Source organism: Squalius cephalus (genome assembly GCF_949319135.1).
Source record: "Squalius cephalus genome assembly, chromosome: 1".
Taxonomy (NCBI): Eukaryota; Metazoa; Chordata; class Actinopteri; order Cypriniformes; family Leuciscidae; genus Squalius; species Squalius cephalus.
In genome coordinates, this window is record NC_137122.1 from 22,346,869 (window position 1) to 22,367,523 (window position 20,655).

The window sequence follows — 20,655 nt, forward strand, 5'->3', positions numbered from 1 at the left end:
AGGTGAAGTATCCCTTTAACCCTCTGGGCTTCTTCGTAAAATAGTCACACTTAGCTTCCTCCCGCCCGAAAACGGGCGAAGCCTTAAAATTTTACTTTACTTTTTCCCAGGATAACCAATCAAATATATTTTTGTTCTATAATGTTTTCTGATTATTATTTAGAATTTTTTGAATTTTTTAATTATATAATTTTTATGAGCTATTTTTTCCATTAGAATTAATATGTATATTTTTATTTTATTTATTTTATTTTATTTTTCAATAAATGCAACATTTCACATCAAATTAGAGTACAGGCCTAAAAAAAAAAAAATTTCAAGTGAGAAGAGCGCCATCTAGTGGCTTCAAAATAATTTTAAAGCTTAGGATCTCAGCTTTTTAATGCATCTAATTACATTTATTAATTCCTAACGAATGCTGAGTAATCCCTCTAAAACCAAGTGTACCGCCAGCAGGCGCCACCTAGCTGTGAAAATATTCATTACCATATTTTTCAAAAATCTTGCCTTGATTAACACAAAGTTGATGTCATTTGAAAGCTTAGAGTCTGAACTTTACAGTGAATGTATCCACTTTGAAAAACTCTTAAGTATTGTTGAGTAATTTGCTGATAAATAGAATTTCTTTTTTTTCATAATCTATAAAATAATGTACTGCAATGTGTCAAAAACATCATACAGCTCATGAAACATTCTCAGATAATTGAAAATGGCACTTCATTTTTTACAGCATATTATTACAATTAAAATGAGCCCAAAATTAACATAATCTATTGCTTTTATGACAAGATATTCTTCATGGAGAAAAAATTGCCCATGAGGGGGTGTCAAAGACTGTACAAAAAGGCTATCTCTTTTCAAAATGCTGTAATTTTTGATTCCTTTATCCAAAAATTATTATTTTTTTATCCAGATGCAGCTAACATGTAGGGGGACTTCACTAAAAAAGAATTTTCCTCCTACCTTATTTCCTTCCTGAGTTATTCCATGACAAATAAGAAAGATATGCAAAATCATATTAAAAATTATATATATATATATATATTGTCTTTTATCCGCCGTTTCTTGGCAGGACAATGTCCAAATGTACACAGCAAAATCCCCAGTGTTAAATTAACACTCCTCAGTGTTTATATGTGTCCACACTACAGGGTGTTAAAAATTAACACTGAAGCAGTGTTGAAGTTAATGAGTTAATTAAGTTAACACTGAAGCAGTGGTGAAGTTAATGCGATAATTAAGTGATTAATTAAGTGATGATTGGCCATTAGTGGTGACACCTGATGATAACAAGCAGGCTCACTGAAGGAAAGAGAAACAAGAACAGAAAAAAGAGAAACACAAGAACTACTGACTTCGAGCCATTATTGCACTTATTATTTTACCAGTTTGACTTTATTTCTGTCACACATCTACACACGTTCTTATTTAGATTTAACAGAAGTTTAGATGGTAATGTTTTATGGAATGCTTCGTTTCATGTCACCATTATGGTGGTCAGTGGTTGCTTTAGTTGGGCTCTTGACCCTTTGCTTTTTAACATTAGTATTTCTCTGGCTGCTCCAACTCTGTGTTTATAGAGCATATGTGTTGTGGCAAGAGAAACTATGATTTGGGCTGTTTCCTGAAAACATCGCAAGCCTAATTTGAATTGTATAGACCATTTGTTGCAATTGGTCTGCGATCAAGTTAGGCTTAAGATGCTTTTGGAAATTCAGCCCTGGTTATGTTTCAATGATGAAATTACTAGTGACCTGTTTCAATGATGTCACCCAGCATTATAAACTGATTATCCACATGTTTTATTAATTTTTCACTACAGTAGTTACTTCCAGCAATGTTTTAAAGATCTGAACGATTTAAAATCACACACAGACATCAAGAATCTACATATGAATCTCAACAATGGTGACAATCAAACAAATGCTTAATGTTGCAATGCATGATGAAAGCCACCAATCAGAACGCATCCCTGGCTGACATCATGCATTGCAGCATGAATAAATTATGCAGCTGAATTGTCCTGTAATTTTCATTGTTTTTTCTGTTGGCTTTTATTTTGCTATTGTTTTGTTCTGACTTTAGTAGCTTGTTTTGTGATGTTCAGAGTTGATCTGTTCGTCACTAGTTTGTTTATTGTCACCATTGTTGAGATTCACATGCTGATTCTTGATGTCTGTGTGTTTAAACACAACAACTTCTTTGCTCAAAGTATTTTCAAAATTTTTGATATTGCTGTTGGATCTCAAACTGTAGAATCTCAGAGCTACAATCACCAATACTAAAACAAGACATCAAGCATATAGTCAAAAATTTAGACTCTCAAATCAGTGAATCAGGTCACTACATGATGATGTTTTTATCATCAAAACATATTGTGAGCAGGTCATGCTTTCTCTTGCAGTAACAAATGTGCTTTATAAACACAGAGTTGTAGCAACCAGAGAAAAACTAATATTAAAAAATGAAATGGTCAAGAGCCCAACTAAAGCAAACACTGACCACCATAATGGTAACTTGAAAAGAAAAATTCCATAAAACATTACCGTCTAAACTTCTGTTGAATCTCAAGAACTTTTGTCGATGTATGACAGAAATAAAGTCAAACTGGTAATAATAAGTGCAATAATGTGTAATGACTCGAAGTCAGTAGTTCTTGTGTTTCTCTTTTTTCTGTTATTGTTTTTTCTCTTTCCGTCAATGATTCTGCATATTAACATCAGGTGTCACAACTAATAGCCAATCATCACTTAATTAATCACTTAATTATCTCATTAACTTCAACACTGTTCAGTGTTAATTTTTAACACCCTGTAGTGTGGACACATATAAACACTGAGGAGTGTTAATTTAACACTGGGGATTTTGCTGTGTAATGTAATTTATATTTTCAAAAAATTTAAAAAGAGTTCTTTCAAACGATACCTACCTTTTGACTCTCCTTGCTATAGTTTTGGAGTTATTATGATTATATAATTTTTATATAGTTTGGGGCAAAATTGGCTGTTTCAGTCTTACCAGTTCATTTCTCTCTGTGTGTGTGTGTGTGTGTTTGTGTGTGTAGGTGTGTGTGTGTGGGGGGGAGGGTGTCTTATTTGCACTCTTGATGTTTTAGAGTGTCACCCCTTCATTGCTGTACACTTTTTTTCAGCACAGTGGCTGATCTGTAGCTTGTACCACCAAAAGTTTCTCTGAGTTTTCCTATTTTTTCGTATTTCCCATTCATTTCCTATGTCGCCCGTTTTCGGGCGGGAGGAAGCTAAGTGTGACTTTTTTTTTTACGACCCTTTAACATATCAGAATCATCTCCTTGATTTTTTTGTGTGTTCATATAGGTAATAAAAGAAAAGTCACCAAGTTTCACCCCATCCGATGAAGCAAAAAAATTAAACAATTCGAAACGTTCAAGTTTTCGCCCGTTTTCGGGCGAAGAAGCCCAGAGGGTTTGTGTAAGTCCTTAAGGAGAATTTTGACACTTTTTTGTTTGTTTGTTTTTTCCATAAATTTAAGTCCAAAGTAAGGTTGCTACCATATTTTTTACGGTAAAATACTGGCAACCAAGCTACACTGTATTTCACATTGAAGTTTTCTGAGATGTGAGCTCCAGGCCGTCAGCAGTTGTTCAGTTGTTCAGCGCTAATGTTCCCGCAGAGAAAAGCTTAATCTCGGCCAATCCTTCAGGAATGTACCTCTGGCTCTGATGTGTTAAACATGAGATGTAATTTTTGTAAAAAAAAAAAAAAAAAATTCAACATTAATTGTGGGAGCAAAAGTGATGTTGAATTAATGCAAATGACACATTAACATTGACATAACATTGATTCGATGGTTGCTTGCTATCTAGGACCCTAATCAAACACACTTGAACCGTCAAATCAATGTCTTCAGGATTATAGAAGCTACAGGCAGGAGAGTTTATCAGGGTTGGAGCTAAACTCTGCAGAGCTGTGCCGCTCCAGGACACAGATTCCCCATCCCAGTAAAACAACACTAAAGCAATTCATGAGATTATTAAGTGATGATTGACCATTAGAAAAGACAACTTCTGTTGATGAGTAAAAACACTAAAGAGGAACAAATAGTTATGCATGCAGTGAATTTCTTGACACAGATTAAGTGTTGGAATTCATTTCCCACCCCTCCACTGTGGTCTTTTTCCTGAAAGTCATGTGATTTGCTGGAATAAGAGAGCAGACCTCTGAGACACACAGATCCTTTCTGATTGGCTGGCATGCATCTTGCGTGACACAAATAGGCTGCTATTTAAGCCTGCAATATAGTGGCAAAAGAATTCAAGAGAGCAAGACACTTATCTTGTATAATATCATTCAGAAAACTCAGTTTGCTGTTTGGAACACAGATTTCCTCAGGTTTGACTTTTTTACATTTGCATGTTTTGTTATTTCACTTTTATTAAAACCCAACTAATTATTTCTATAAAACTGAAAAAAAAAAAGACAGCAGGGAATGGAAGCTGCATGTGGATTGTGAATCATAATAGAAATATCTTATTCACAAACAAAATCTTTTGATCAAATGATTATTTTTAAATCAATCAAACCAGTTCACAAAAAAAGTGTGAATGATTCTTCTCTAAAATCATGAATCTGATTCTAAATCTCAAGAGAAGCAAACCGGACAATAGATTTCCATTGGTGAATGTAAAGATTTACTGGATAGGCTATCTTTGGATATAAATTAATTGTAATTTCAGGGTCAAAATTTAGATTTTTCTAGTGTGATGTTTATGATGATAACTATAAAATTATATAACATATTATAATACATCGACGACTTTTTAAAAAGTTTTAAAGATCAAAGTGCGCTACAAAAAAAGTTATTGACTTTCCAAAAGAAAGAATCAATTCTGATCTGCCAAAATGAGTCATTAGCATGCAACAAATTTTCAAAATGCTAGAGAAAAATTTCTACTTTGACCATCAAACACTGTAGTTGTTTCGTGTTGTCTACATCATGTTAAGAAGACGCTGTTTTCCGCATCGTGAAAGCAAATTATTTTATCCTAATTCCCATGCCATACCACAGCAGAATAACCTTTAGTTGTGTTACCGCTTCTCTTTTGTGATGTGCAATGTATATCATGAGAAAATGAAAGTGTTTTTTTTTATCTTGCATGCATGTAAACCTACAGTAGGAGACCGCAAAAATAAAGTTGACAACCTTTAAAACAGCATAATTGGGGCACTTTAATCTAATAATCTGTGCAACAAAGACCTACATATTCCCACAACAGCGAGATTAATCAGTCAAGAATTTAAATGACCACTCGGTCAGCATAAACAGCTGTGGAGGGAAGGGCTCATTCAAATGGAAACTTGCCAATGACTAACACATTGTGTTCAATTTGCTTAATTTACTGGAGGAGCTGGACAGGCATGAATAAACCTCTTTGAAGAACTGTGATGGTGAATCTATTGATATTTCTCATGCCAATATATGTAAATTCCACAGATTTCTCTGGGACATTTACCAGAGCCAGTACTCTAGACTGAAGCTTGCAAGATTTTCTATGGATTTCTACTAGAACAGACAAGGTAAGGACTTTAATTCACTTCTTATACATAACAAAACTACTTTTTATTGTCCTAATCCACTTTTTATATATTAAATCCATGACTTAACAGTTTCAGATGGAATATGAAGATATGAATAATATGATATGCTACAAACAAGCAGTTAAAATTCAATGGTTGGTAAAATGTTTTGGTTTCCAAAATCAGATGTAGTAATATATCTAATAATATACTGTATATATATATATATATATATACACTGCTCAAAAAAATAAAGGGAACACTTTTTAATCAGAGAATAGCATCAAGTCAGTTAAACTCCTGGGATATTGATCTGGTCAGTTAAGTAACAGAGGGGGTTGGTTATCAGTTTCAGCTGCTTTAGTGTTAATGAAATTAACAGCAGGTGCACTAGATGGGCAACAGTGAGGGCGCTTTCACACTGGCAGTTTAGTGCGGACCGGGGCACGGTTCGCATGAAAAATCGCTAATGTGAACGCTGTCATCGGACCCGGGTGCGCTCTAGAGTACCGAACCCGAGACTACCTGGAGGAGGTGGTCTGAGCTCGGTTGCTCCCGAACCGTGGTGCGGTTCGCGTTAATGTGCAAGCAACACGGACTCGGGTGCGCGCTTGTTCAGGAAGTATAGTATCCCGCGCATGCGTATCACTGTCGATATCATTGTTTCCTCACACACGTGTGCGTTCCGTGTGCGTTTGCAATGACGTAAGATCACTGCAAACGCACCTGGGTTCGATACAACTAATTGAGTGTGAAACCAGACCAACGCTGCGGGGGGCGCCGGGAACTAGCGCACTCGGGTTCGGACCGCAGCAAACGAACCCAGTGGAAAAACGCCCTGAGACAACCCCCAAAACAGGAATGGTTTTACAGGTGGAGGCCACTGACATTTTTTCCCTACTCATCTTTTCGGACTGTTTTTCACCAGTTTTGCATTTGGCTAGGGTCAGTGTCACTACTGGTAGCATGAGGCGATACCTGGACCAGGTTGCGCAGGCAGTCCAGCTCCTTCAGGATGGCTCATCAATACGTGCCATTGCCAGAAGGTTTGCGGTGTCTCCCAGCACAGTCTCAAGAGCATGGAGGAGATTCCAGGAAGACAGACAGCTACTCTAGGAGAGCTGGACAGGGCCGTAGAAGGTCCTTAACCCATCAGCAGGACCGGTATCTGCTCCTTTGTGCGAGGAGGAACATGATGAGCACTGCCAGAGCCCTACAAAATGACCTCCAGCAGGCCACTGGTGTGAATGTCTCTGACCAAACAATCAGAAACAGACTTCATGAGGGTGGCCTGAGGGCCCGACGTCCTCTAGTGGGCCCTGTGCTCACTGCCCAGCACCAGGGAGCTCGATTGGCATTTCCCATTGAACACCAGAATTGGCAGGTCCGCCACTGGTGCCCTGTGGTTTTCACAAATGAGAGCAGGTTCACCCTGGGCACGTGACAGACAGGAAAGGGTCTGGAGAAGCAGTGGAGAATGTTATGCTGCCTGTAACATCGTTCAGCATGACCGGTTTGGTGGTGGGTCAGTGATGGTCTGGGGAGGCATATCCATGGAGGGACGCACAGACCTCTGCAGGCTAGACAATGGCACCCTGACTGCCATTAGGTATCGGGATGAAATCCTTGGATCCATTGTCAGACCCTATGCTGGTGCAGTGGGTCCTGGGTTCCTCCTGGTGCACAACAATGTAGCCTCATGTGGCGAGAGCATGCAGGCAGTTCCTGGAGGATGAAGGAATGATACCATTGAAGGGCCACCACGCTCACCTGACCTACATCCAATAGAACACCTCTGGGACATTGTGTTTCGGTCCATCTGACATCACCTGGTTGCACCTCAGACTGTCCAGGAGCTCAGTGATGCGCTGGTCCAGATCTGGGAGGAAATACCCCAGGACACCATCCGTCGTCTCATTAGGAGCATGCCCCGACGTTGTCAGGCATGCATACAAGCACGTGGGGGCCATACAAACTACTGAGTACCATTTTGAGTTGCTGCAATGAAATTTCAGCAAAATTGACAAACCTGCTGCATAATTTTTTCACTTAGATTTCCGGGGTGTCTTTGATGATGTCATGTTGTCATTTCCATCAAACGATGTGGCATCCTTTCGTTCATAACACATTACCCAGTCCATATTAGTATAGATATCCAGCATGATATTTTCCCCAATGAGATCTGATGTGTTTTCAAAGTGTTCCTTTAATTTTTTTGAGCAGTGTATATATATATATATATATATATATATATATATATATATATATATATATATATATATATATATATATATATAAAACAATTGAATAATAAAAAATATATAAATAGAGTGCAATACAATGTGGATGAAAACATTTGTGTGAAGATGAAACTACACGCATGCAGCTGCTAAATAAGAAATGGTTTTATTGGTCTTAATAAAAAGTCTCGAAGTTGTTCTGTTTGAAGAGAACATTATAAAACCTGTTTGTGTGTGTGTGTGTGTGTGTGTTTGTTTGTTGTAGAACAGAAGTGAGGTAAAATCAGACCTGCAGAAGTTCCTGTTTATCTCAGATCACAAAAAACCTGTTGGTGTGAGTACATTTTTCTTTTTCTGTGGAAATGAGTCCTAAATTAAGGAGAATTTATGAGAATATATATATATATATATATATATATATTAACATTAATTTATCCATGCAGGAAGAAGAGAAGATACTTAGTTTAAGTCTCGAAGAAGTAATAAAACCAGATTGAGTCAGGGGTGCCTTGTTTCTTAACTTTGTTCCTCTCCTGCAACAAGATGAGTTTTCAAAGTCAGCCTCCTGAATCTTCTGGAAATGGTAAAACCACTCGTAAGAAAGGGGGAAGAGACCCACCTGATGTCAGTTTAGATTACATAGTTAATGATTTGTTATCATATTTTAATGAGATCAAGGAATTACGTGATGCTAAAACGGAGGCTGAAAACAAATATGGCATTAAAAATGAGCATGTTTGCTGGCCAGAGGATGATATCAAACGAGCCTGGGGAAAAACACAAAGAATGGAAAAAGAGTCATCCAGGAGACGACACTGGACTCTTGTGATAATGTTGCAGATTATAGAAAGACAAATAAGAAAAGGACTGTTTAATATGACTGAGGTTGGACATTTAGTCCAGAGATATGGAGAGTTGAGTTTGAACAATACGCCTGACGCTGGAAGAGAGAATGGAAGAAGGGAAGATGATCGTCAGTCAACTGTTGATATGAGTCAAGCTTGTGGAAATTCAACTTTTAATAAAACTGATGAGAAGTCTGAAAATCCTTCAAAAGAGAAGCTTCAAAAAGGAGCTGGAACAGGGGAAATAGGTTCAGAGAAATCTAATTCTCAAACCGTCTACATAAAGATCCCACTTTCTGCACTGTCTGACAGTGAATTGAAAGATGCAGGTCAAAATGTTAGCTCTCCCTATAAATTTATAGATGGATATCCTGATATCCTGAATAGGCCTACTGTTATAAGGAGAAAAAAATCTTATGTCACGTCATATAACAAAGAAACCAAGAATGCTGAATGGGTGTATGAGATACTGAACAGGAGTACTTTAGCTGATAATCACATAGATCTTAGCTTAGGCAAATGCATGCAGAACGTAGGCTTTCAACAAGGTCATCTTGCTGCAGCTGCCAATCACCCATGGTGCCAGGAAGCCTACAATAGCACGTTTTGTTTCAGCAACATTTCACCACAGTTTAAGGAATTAAACAAATGCATCTGGTTTTCCCTGGAGAATGCTTGTCGAGATAAAATAACAAATGATGAGAAACAAAAAAACCGAAATATCCATGTGTACACTGGACCAGTACTAATAGAGGATGTCTCAGAATCATCAGGGGAGGAGTGGAGTTCGAGGAATAAGTACAAATCGAAACGAGCCGCTCCGTTCTTAATTACGAGTAAGAGGAACCCAAAAAAGAAAAAAACAATCAATGGTGTTTCAGAGAATGTGAAAGAAGTGCCAACTCAGTTCTTTAAGGTGATAATTGTCGAGAATTATAATGGGACAGTAGAAAAGCCAGTATGCTATCTGATTCCCAATGACAAAAAAATCTTAGAAGACATTAAAAAAGTAAAGAGAATGGTTGGTTCAGAAATGAAAACAGAAGAAATCCTGCAAAACTATGAGAAACCACTTGAAGTGATTGAGAGATTATCTGGGCTGAAGTTCACAGCAGAAACAAGCAAAAAGGGAGGGACGGACTGTATAAAGACAGTGAAATGGGAGGGAGAAGGTGGAAATGGAGAGAAATGTACAGCTGAGATAAAAGTCAGAATAAGCCAACCACATACATAATGATAATATTGATGCCTATATCTGACATAAGTTCAGTAAATACTGCCCAAATATCAGTCACTGGGGGGACATTCTACTTCCTGTTTCTCAACGCTACCACAGTGACATCACAGTGGTCTGTCTCACATGGTGAGCTCACAGTCAGAGATAACAGATTTTTCTTATATGACATTAAAATCTCTGAGGATCTCAGCAGAGGAGGATTAAACAACTCCACAAACAGCATTACCAGCTTCACTTATTACTAACCAGACTGACTTTATTTCTGTCAGACGACTACAGAAGTTTTTATTGAGAATTAACAGAGGTTTAACTGTTAATGGTTTGTTTTGTTTGGTGTTACCATCATGGTGATCAGTGTTTGCTTTAGTTGGGCTTGTGACCCTTGACTTTAAATTATTATATTTTATTTTGGCTGCTGTAACTGGTTAGTTAAGGCACATTTATATGGCTAAAGCCAAAATATAGCTTTTAGTTGTAGCATTATAATATTTAATAATCCCATACTGTAGACAGATACAGTATGGGATTACAGATGCACACCATTCAAAGTTTTGTAGACAAACATTTAATTATGCTAATTTTATAATTGAGCAGTTCTGCAAATTTTAGCCGAAGGGTGGCTACTTTGAAGAACCTTTTTGATTTTTTTTTTTTTAGCAACTACATAATTATTCAAATTGTTTTATCATTCTTATTATTTTTCTATTATTTGAAAGTGTGTAAAAAAGACATAATAATAGTAGTTGTTTAAAAAAAAAAATTTGAATAATTTATTCGAGTGAACAGCATTTACTGAGTTGAATGTGTTTTGATAAGCAGTTAGATATTTGTTCATATTTTTGTTCATAGTTCTCTAATCAACATCTATTGTGTAATAGTTTTGCAAGTCAGAGAAACACTTTCTTCACTGTGACAAACAGACGAATTACAAAAAATATATATATAATAATTGTCTGTAATGTCTTGATATGTCTGTTTTACATAATACATAGGCCTATATATATATATATATATATATATATATATATATATATATATATATATATATATTATTTTATCTTATTTTGCTGGCATTTTATTCAAATCGTTCTTTGTTAATGTTTGTTATTGTTTTACTGTATATTTCTTTTGTCGTTATTTTTTTTTCGTGTGATAATGCTATGGCAATATTGTATGTAAACACAACCATGCCAATAAATACTTTACACTGGATTTAATTGAAATTGAACTTGATTGAAAATGCATTTGTCTTTTTCACCCAGTGAGTAAAAGCCAAAGGCAATTTTGAAAAACCTGATCTAAACATTGTTTTTGTTTTTTTTCCTGGGAAATAGAAAACAGGATACAGTGATTTAAAAATAAATTACATTTCATAAAAAAAAATAAATAAAAAAAAAACTGTTTTCATAAAAAAGACTTCAGGGCTCTCTTTGCAACTCCTCCAAGATAATGTACTGAAAGCTTGCTGACTGGAAAAGGTCAGTTGTTATTGCACAACAGGAAAAGCCTGAACAGGAAGCACAATTGGTCAAAACAGCTTTCAAATTTAGACCTTAGTGAATTTGAACACTGTTTTGTTGTACTCAGTTGAATTTAGTTAATTTATAACCAAAAAACTGTATGTGGCGCAGCTTTCAAATGGAAAGAAAAATGTGGTTTATTGCCAGAAAATCAAGCATGACCATTATGTTTAAATGATAACTAAACCTTCAATTACTTGTATTTTTGTTGTAAATTAGCATGTATCTATAGTCTGAATGAGAACAGTTGTGTTTGTACATGAGCAGATATTGTTTATGTGATGTTTTACTCCTGAATATTGAATATTTTGTAACTGTAGATACAGTATTTTTGGTAATAACATGTCTTGTGTGTCTGTCCTGGACAATTTCTCTCTGTTGTCTGTTCTGATGTTAGTGTGTCACAAAGAGACATTCAGTGCAGTGCAGATTTACTGACATCTAATGGTGAAATTGTGCAACTGATTCAAAACATTAAGGATCTCGAGGCCACTACTTTAAATTGCGTGTCCAGGACATATCAATGTCGATACCTCGACAAAATGATCTCACGGAAAAACTAAGTGAACTGAACATGTGCCCTCCTGGTCCCCGTATAATCTCTAGTATATGGTGGACATTGAAGGGGCCTTTGAGTAAATGTATAATAATGGACTTTATGGTGCTTTCTTATATAGTCCTAGTGGGGCTGTGGTGAACAGTGAGTCTTGATCTGTGGTCTCAGACAAGACAGCGGTCTACACAGTATTTCCACACAATAAAGGCAGTAAATCTTAACCATAAATCAGTAGGCCCTATATCTTCTCCAGCTTTCTTCAGAAGTCACACAAGTGTCTTACATATTTCATTACTGCATTTTAAAGTTGACTTGCTGTAAATTTAAATATAGACTGAATTATAAAATGGTTTTAATCTGTATTTTCTTTAATTGTGCTTGTTTTAATCTGTTTGCTTCCATCAGAAATGGATCAGTTTAAAGTGTTAGTAAACATTAACAATTAGAAAATCTCAAACTCGTCTCTCTCTGATCCCGTAAGCCAAACTAATATGTGCGTACCAGTTCTGTCTACAAGTTAAAAATCCCTCTTGATCCCTCTTGATTCTTGTCCTAATATGTTACACTAAATCTAACCAGCACTGTGGCCATGAGGAATACCCATAAGCAGTGTGTACAAATGGTACATAATACAGTGTAATACAGTGTAGTGAACGAGTGTTCCACTGTAAACAGTCGTGCATACATAAAGATGCCAGATGACCACTGAATGTTCTTTGAATGCATATTTTAAGTCAGTTGCACTGTTAGACCTTACCGGGTTTTTTTACAGTAAAATACTGGCAACACTGTTGCCAGTAATTTACTGTTAATTGTGCAGTTCTTTACTGTAATCTACAGTATGTTACTGTAAAATGCACTAAAACTCGAGTTAACTAATTTCACTTGCAGAAACCTTAAATTGACCAACTGTCATTTACATGTATTAAACTAAAATGTATAATGCATTAATAACGTGAGCAAAGTATTACTGTGAACTTATTTCATTTGAAACCACAACAAAACTCTTGTAAATAAAGAGATTTCCACTGGACCAACAACTACACAGTCACCGCCTGTTAAATAAAGCAACATGCAGCATATCATCAATGTTTGTAGATCTTCTCCTGGACTGAAGCACAGGCTCTACTCTTCTGCACAATGGTGACCCAAAAAACAAGATTTTACAGTAAACAACTGGCAACAGTGTTGCCAGTATATACCTGTTTCATAACTTACAGTTTATTACTGTTAAAATACATTTTGTGGGTGTGTCTTTTTATCCTACACTGTTAACCCTTTCAACCCCACAGGGAAATCCACACTACAAAGAGTAAAAAGTAACATTGAGACAGTGTTGCAGTGAGATAATTAAGAGAATATGTAAGTGATTGTTGAGCATTAGTGATGAACACCTGCTGTTAATAAGCAGAATCACTGAAGCAAAGAGGAACACAAGAACAGAAAATAGAGAAACACAATAACTACGACTGACTTCCAGCCATTACACATTATTACACTTATTATTAACCAGTATGACTTTATTTCTGTCATACAGAAATTGTTATTGAAAATGTTTGTTTGAAGTTACCATTATAGAGATCAGTGCTTGCTTTAGTTGGGATGCTGATGCTAAAACATTAGTTTTTCCGTTGCTGCTTGAGCTGTGTTTTTGCAAGTCACACTTGTGCGCACACAGTTTATGAATGATTGCGGTTGTAATGCTTATGATGACAAAATCATCATATTGCCTGTTCATTCACTAAGGAATTAATTCTTATTCATTCAGAGTTTAATCCTCAGTCAAAAGTGTTACATTAGCACTCCTGTTAAACTACAGCAATAAATTACTATGACTCATTTTTTTTAAAACACATGCATAAACAAAAAAAACAAAAAAAACAGAGCAACACTATGTTTTAGAAATACAGAGATATCACAATTTAGCACATTAATCTCAACAATGGTGGCAATATTTCTTTTTTTTAATTATTGTTCATGCAGCAGTGCATGCTGGGAGTTTTATATTATCCTGAAACCCAGCATGCATTGCGACATGAAACTTTTCACCATTGTTGAGATTCATATGCTGATTGTTGATATCTGTGTGTGTCTGAACCAAGCAGGAGTAAAATAAAATTGAATGCACTATATGATTGTCATTTTTCAGAAGACCTGATTACAGAAATATTGATTTCATTTTGTAGATACACAGATTTATGCTAAATATGACATACCCATAATTTCAATGAATATATACAGGAAAAATCTGAAAATCAGATAGTCCAAGATGATTGTGACATCATCACAAAAGAACAAAAACACCTGATCATCTTCCTCTTGACTTTTTCTTGCTACATCAAATGTGTTTTATAAACTCACTGTTACAGCAGTCAGAGAGAGATAAAAGGTAAGAAGTCAAGGTACAAGAGACCAACTAAAGCAAATACTGATCTCTATCATGGTGACAACAAATTTTATTATTAACTAAATCTCTGTTAATTCTCAACAAGAACTTTTGTACATGTATGAAATAAATAATCGTAAACTGGTTTGTAAACTGGTTTCACACTCAGTGTTACTGGAAGTCAGTTGTAGTTCTTGTGTTTTTTCTTTTTTCTGTTCTTTTTTCTCTGTCCTTCAGTGAATCCGCTTATCAGGTGTTCATCAGTGTCTCAATTCACTCTCTTCTTTTCATTCACTCTGTCAAGGGGACTATATTAGTGAACTAATGTAGGGAATAGTGAATGAGGGTATAGGGTGTGATTGGGAAAACAGCCTCTGAGTGTCGATTTTGAGCACTGTTAATTCACAGTATATTCCTGTAGGCTAGTTTTGTTTTCTACGGTGTATCACTGTTTTAATGGAAAATGGTATGATACTGTCTGAATTACGCCTTTTTTTACAGCAAGGGTTAACAATGTATATGTAATTGTCATTTTGGCAATATTTGATTTGTTGCTCCTCCAGCTGAATCAGCTCGCTCATCAGAAGGGTGAACCTGTGCAAATCAGTTATATTTTAAGTAGGGCTGGGCGATATAGCCTATATCGTGAGATTGTTATGCGCATCTCGTCAGTAAAGCCGGTTCCTTGATTAGTAGTAAATCGTCTTCACCTGCTTTCAGATGGAGCGGATACTACACAGCAAAAACTCCAGTGTTAAAGGAACCGTATGTAGGATTGTGGCCAAAACTGGTACTGCAATCACTTTAAAAATACTGTAGAGCGGTGTATCCCCTCCCCCTCCCCCCTGACTCGAGGTTGCCAGATAAGCTGCAGGATTCAGCAGAAACGTAGGCTGCTTCAATGAGCTTCCAATGGCAAGTGACGACGAGACGTAGCCTACACACAGTAAGTTTGCTTTCACAGTAAGTGCTGGGGCCATAATAGCTGAAGAGATAGCGTTTTTGATTTGATATTTTATTTGATTTGATTTCTTTATTTTGAACATATAAATACAATTACAATAAAAAAAAAAATCTGAGGAAAAAAAAAAGGATAATAGTAAAACAAAACAAAAAACATATAAACAACAAAATAAAACTTCCTTATTTTTCAATACGAAAAAAACAAAACAAAAAAAAAACACCTCGATTTACTAGTAGCCTACTAAAGTTTTTGTCACAAGTAGGCTAAAAAATAACCAAAACATTTGCCACAGCAATTATAACGCGGGACAAATTCAATATCACCAATGGCTATCACAGGGTTGTTGTCCCATCAGAAAATATTGTTACAGTAACTAAATTACATTAGCAATGGTCATACACACAGCAAAAAGTCCAGTGTTAAATTAACTCTCCTGGGAGTTTATATGGCTCCAGAGTCAGTGTTAAAATATGAGTGTTAAATTAACACTCAAGAGTGTTAAAGGTAATGAGCTCATTAAGTGATTCATTGAGTGATAATTGACCAATATTGAAGACACCTGATGTTAACAAGCAGAATCACCAAAGGAGAAAATCTAATTTTTTTAAGATACCGTTATGGAGATCAGTGTTTGCTTTAGTTGGGCTCTTGACCCATAAAGCATTAACTTTAGATTTTGTTCTGAGTTATAACTGCCAGATGAACAAAGAGAAAAGGTGTTGGTTATGATTAGATAATCATAATTCGACCTGTATAACAACTCTCATTTAGAGAGTCAGGTTTACCTTGTTGATTACAGCAGCCTGTGATTCTACTGCAAATGATTTTTATCATTATCAATATAATCCAAAATATTTATTAAAAATTGTTTTGATAAAAAGACTTAGAAACTTACTTTATTTAGACACACTGACATCAATAATCAGCCTGTGAATCTCAACAATGGTGACAATAATAAAGCATGTTGCAGTGCATTCTGGGTGCCACCAATCAAAACTCATTCATGGCTCCCATCATGCATTGCGGTATGAATAAATTATGATCTGAATTGTCTTACTAATTTCCTTTTCCTAATTGAATATTCTGTTTGTCACCATAGTTGAGATTCATACACTGATTCTTGATGTCTGTATGTGCCTAAATGAAAGGTTTTGTTTTATCAGAACATCTTTTAAGAAATCCTTTAGACTAGTTAGAAAAAAGTTCTTATGCTGTAGAATCACAGTGATGCTGTAATCAACAATATACATTTAAGTCAGAGATTAGACTCTAAATGAGTTCAGTGATTCAGGTGAAATTATGATTATGTCAAAACATAACCAACAAAACCTGATCAACTTTCTCTTTGTTCATCTGGCAGTTATAACTCAGATACAACAGCCAAAGATAATCTAATGTTAATAGTTTAAGGGTCAAGAGCCCAACTAAAGCAAACACTGATCTCCATAACGGTGTCTTAAAAAATGAGATTTTCTCCTTTGGTGATTCTGCTTGCTAACATCAGGTGTCTTCAATAATGCTCAATCATCAGTCAATTAATCACTTAATGAGCTCATTAACTTTAACACTCTTGAGTGTTAATTTAACACTCATATTTTAACACTGACTCTGGAGCCATATAAACTCCCAGGAGAGTTAATTTAACACTGGACTTTTTGCTGTGCAGGTCAACTTGCACCATGTGTAACTTAGTCCACGATATACGTGAAGAACGAATGAATATTTTTTTCTGAGGTAAAGTTAGGCTTCTGTCGTTTCAAATTGCCATAATGGGCGTGCTAATGTTGTTTTCCTCAGCGTCTCAGCATAAGTACAGAGAAACGGGCTCCTATAATGCATTGCTAATGTTAGCATACGTCCATGTGAGCTAACGTTATGTTACTTTGCACGAACATGCATAACTTTGTTCGACTGTCATGAATATATGAAATGTCCATTGACATCAAGTAGAAGTTAGCCAAGCATACCGTAAAACTTCAAATAATAGCCGAGTCCCAAATAGACGCCTGTCTCTTTTAAACGCCCGGTGTGACGACAGGTTTGGGTAAATAAACGCCGGTCTCAAATAGAGGCCTGGTCGGTTTTTTTGTTTCGGTTTGTATTTAATCTTCTAAAACCTGTCAGATCATCTTTTTAAACCAGTTCTATGGTGCAGATTGCGCACGCAAGAGAGCCGTGCGCATCTGGGCGGGAGCTGTTAGTGCAAGCAAGGCGGAGAGGGAGAAGTGGACGGGAGCGACGAGGAGGAATTCGCCAATGAACTTGTAGTTGAGGTGTATCGCGGTGAAGATGATAGTAATGAATGTTTTTTTTTATGCTGCCAATAATCTCGCACACAAGACGAGAAGCGCCACGCTACGTCAATGACAACTCGAGGTATTATGATATTATCTATTCAGTTAACGGACGCTCTGAGGTAAAGTGTTCAGACTGCAGACTTAGCTACGATTGTATTTAATTGTACAATCATCATAACATAGTACAGTACAGACATTATATTAACTCCATAATGTCCTTAAACATAAAAATATTGCTGGCCATAAACTGAGCAAGTGCGCGACCGGTGTGTGATAACGTTACCTCGAGTTGTCCTAGACGTGACACGACGCAATATAATGTAATTCTTACATTAACTGATTTGTTAAAGACATTCAAATTATAAATAAAATGTAATATAATGTGGTTAACTCTTACTGTCATGCTTTCTGTCTGTCAGCCTAAATTCTATGGATGTGCTACACTCAATGAACAACATCAACACTGAATTAAAGGCCTGTCTCTTATAGACGCCTGTCTCAAATACAAGCCGGTGCAGTTCGGCGATTTGGGAAAATAAAAGCCCGGGCTATTATTTGAAGTTTTACGGTAAATTAATCTTACCTGTCCAGGAGAAAATTAGCAACGTTGGCGTCTGTGTTCAAATTCTTCTCCGTTTTCAGCCGTCTCCATCTTTCAAAAGCATCTCCAATACAAATTCTGGTTTTATTTCGGACTTTGTCACGAACAATTTCTGAATTATAACGAGGTCTTTTTGATTTAGTAACGTTAGACATTTTTATCCGACTAGAGTTAGGGTAGGTTAGAGCAAAGCTGGCAACCCCGAAACACTACTGACTTCGTGATTGGTCGATAGGTGGAGGGAGGCGCGTCAGGCCAAAACACAAAATGACAACATCAACATCAGTTGAGGGCTGCAAGTCCACTTTTTAAATGACAATATCCTAGCCATACTACTGTTGTCGGTGATATAAGTATTTGAAATGAACATGATTTCTTAATGTCTAGTGACACATCAGGGCAATTTTATGATTAATTGAAATAGATTTCTTACATACAGCTCCTTTAAATTAACACTCAAGAGTGTTAAAGTTAATGAGATAATTAAGTAATTTTTTAGTGACGCTTGAGCATTATTGAAGACCTGGAGCACGTTCAAGTTCAAAACGGTGCGCAACGTTTTGCTACACTGTTAGACCTTACCGGGTTTTTTTACAGTAAAATACTGGCAACACTGTTGCCAGTAAAATACTGTTAATTGTACAGTTCTTTACTGTAATCTAGTTTGTTTCTGTAAAAATGCACTACATTCTAATTCAAGTTAACTAATTACACTTGCAGAAACCGACTGCCTTAAATTGACCAACTGTCATTTAAATGTATTAACTAAAATTTATAATGCATTAATAATGTGAGCAAAGTATTACTGTGAACTTCTTTCATTTGAGACCACTAAAAAACTATTGTACTTAAAAAGATTTCCACTGGACCAGCAACTACACAGTCACCGCCTGTTAAATAATGCAACATGCAGCATATCATCAATGTTTGTAGATCTTCTCCTGCACTGAAGCTCAGGCTCTACTCTTCAGCACAATGGTGACCCAAAAATAAATTTTACAGTAAACTACTGGCAACAGTGTTGCCAGTATAAACCTGCTTTATAACTTACAGTTTATTACTGTTAAAATACATTTTGTGGGTGTGTCTTTTTATCTTACACTGTTAACCCTTTCAACCCCACAGGGAAATCCACACTACAACGAGTAAAAGTAACATTGAGACAGTGTTGCAGTGAGATAATTAAGTGAATATAAGTGATTGTTGAGCATTAGCGATGAACACCTGCTGGTAACAAGCAGAATCACTGAAGGAAAGAGAAACACAAGAACAGAAAATAGAGAAACACAATAACTACGACTGACTTCCAGCCATTACACATTATTGCACTTATTATTAACCAGTATGACTTTATTTCTGTCATACAGAAGTTGTTATTGAGATGTTTAATTGAAAATGTTTGTTTTACAACACAAATGTTTTTGTGTTACCATTACAGAGATCAGTGCTTGCTTTAGTTGGGCTGCTGATGCTAAATCATTCATCTTTCTTTTGCTGCTTGAGCTGTGTTTTTACAAGTCACACTTGTGCACACAGTTTGTGAATGATTGCGGTTGTAATGCTTATGATGACAAAATCATCATATTGCCTGTTCATTCACTAAGGATTTCATTCTTACTCATTATCTGAAAAAGTGTTACATTAGCACTCCTGTGAAACTACAGCAATAATTTACTGTGACTCATTTTTTTTAACACATCATGCATAAACCAAAAAAAAAAAAAAAACAGAGCTACGGTGTGTTTTAGAAACACAGAGATATTACAATTTAGCACATTAATCTCAACAATGGTGGCAATATTTCTTTTTTTTTTATTATTCATGCAGCAGTGCATGCTGGGAGTTTTATATTATCCTGGAACCCAGCATGCATTGCGACATGAAACTTTTCACCATTGTTGAGATTCATATGCTGATTGTTGATATCTGTGTGTCTGAGCCAAGCGGAGTAAAATTAAATTGATGGCACTATATGATTACGATATTTTTCAGAAGACCTGATTACAGAAATATTGATTTCATTTTGTAGATACACAGATTTATGCTAAATATGAAATACCCAAAATTTCTAGAAATATATACAGGACAAATCTGAAAATCAGACAGGTCCAGGATGATTGTGACATCATCACAAAATAATAAAAACACCTGATCATCTTCCTCTTGACTTTTTCTTGTCATAACAAATGTGTTTTATAAACTCACTGTTACAGCAGTCAGAGAGAGATGAAAGGTAAGAAGTCCAAGGACAAGAGACCAACTAAAGCAAATACTGATCTCCATCATGGTGACAACAAATTTTATTATTAACTCAATCTCTGTTAATTCTCAACAAGAACTTTTGTACATGTATGAAATAAATAATCGTAAACTGGTTTGTAAACTGGTTTTACACTCAGTGTAGCTGGAAGTCAGTTGTAGTTTCTGTGTTTCTCTTTTTTCTGTTCTTTTTTC

The 20,655-nt window shown here is 36.0% G+C and overlaps 1 protein-coding gene across 2 annotated transcripts; it reads left to right on the forward strand.

Annotated features, from left to right (window-relative positions):
- Nucleotides 1-4,278: 4,278 nt before the first annotated feature.
- Nucleotides 4,279-10,852, forward strand: LOC307165042 (uncharacterized protein). Of its 2 annotated transcripts, XM_079882313.1 has the most exons (4): nucleotides 4,279-4,370; nucleotides 5,473-5,555; nucleotides 8,061-8,129; nucleotides 8,239-10,852. In XM_079882313.1, exon 4 carries the CDS (start codon nucleotides 8,339-8,341, stop codon nucleotides 9,872-9,874), a length of 1,536 nt encoding a protein of 511 aa, XP_079738439.1. In that variant the 5' UTR covers nucleotides 4,279-4,370; nucleotides 5,473-5,555; nucleotides 8,061-8,129; nucleotides 8,239-8,338; the 3' UTR covers nucleotides 9,875-10,852. The 2 variants fall into 2 exon arrangements, with proteins under 2 accessions (XP_079738439.1, XP_079738440.1); XM_079882314.1 differs by having other exon boundaries at nucleotides 4,304-4,370; nucleotides 8,066-10,852.
- The last annotated feature ends 9,803 nt before the right edge of the window (nucleotides 10,853-20,655 follow it).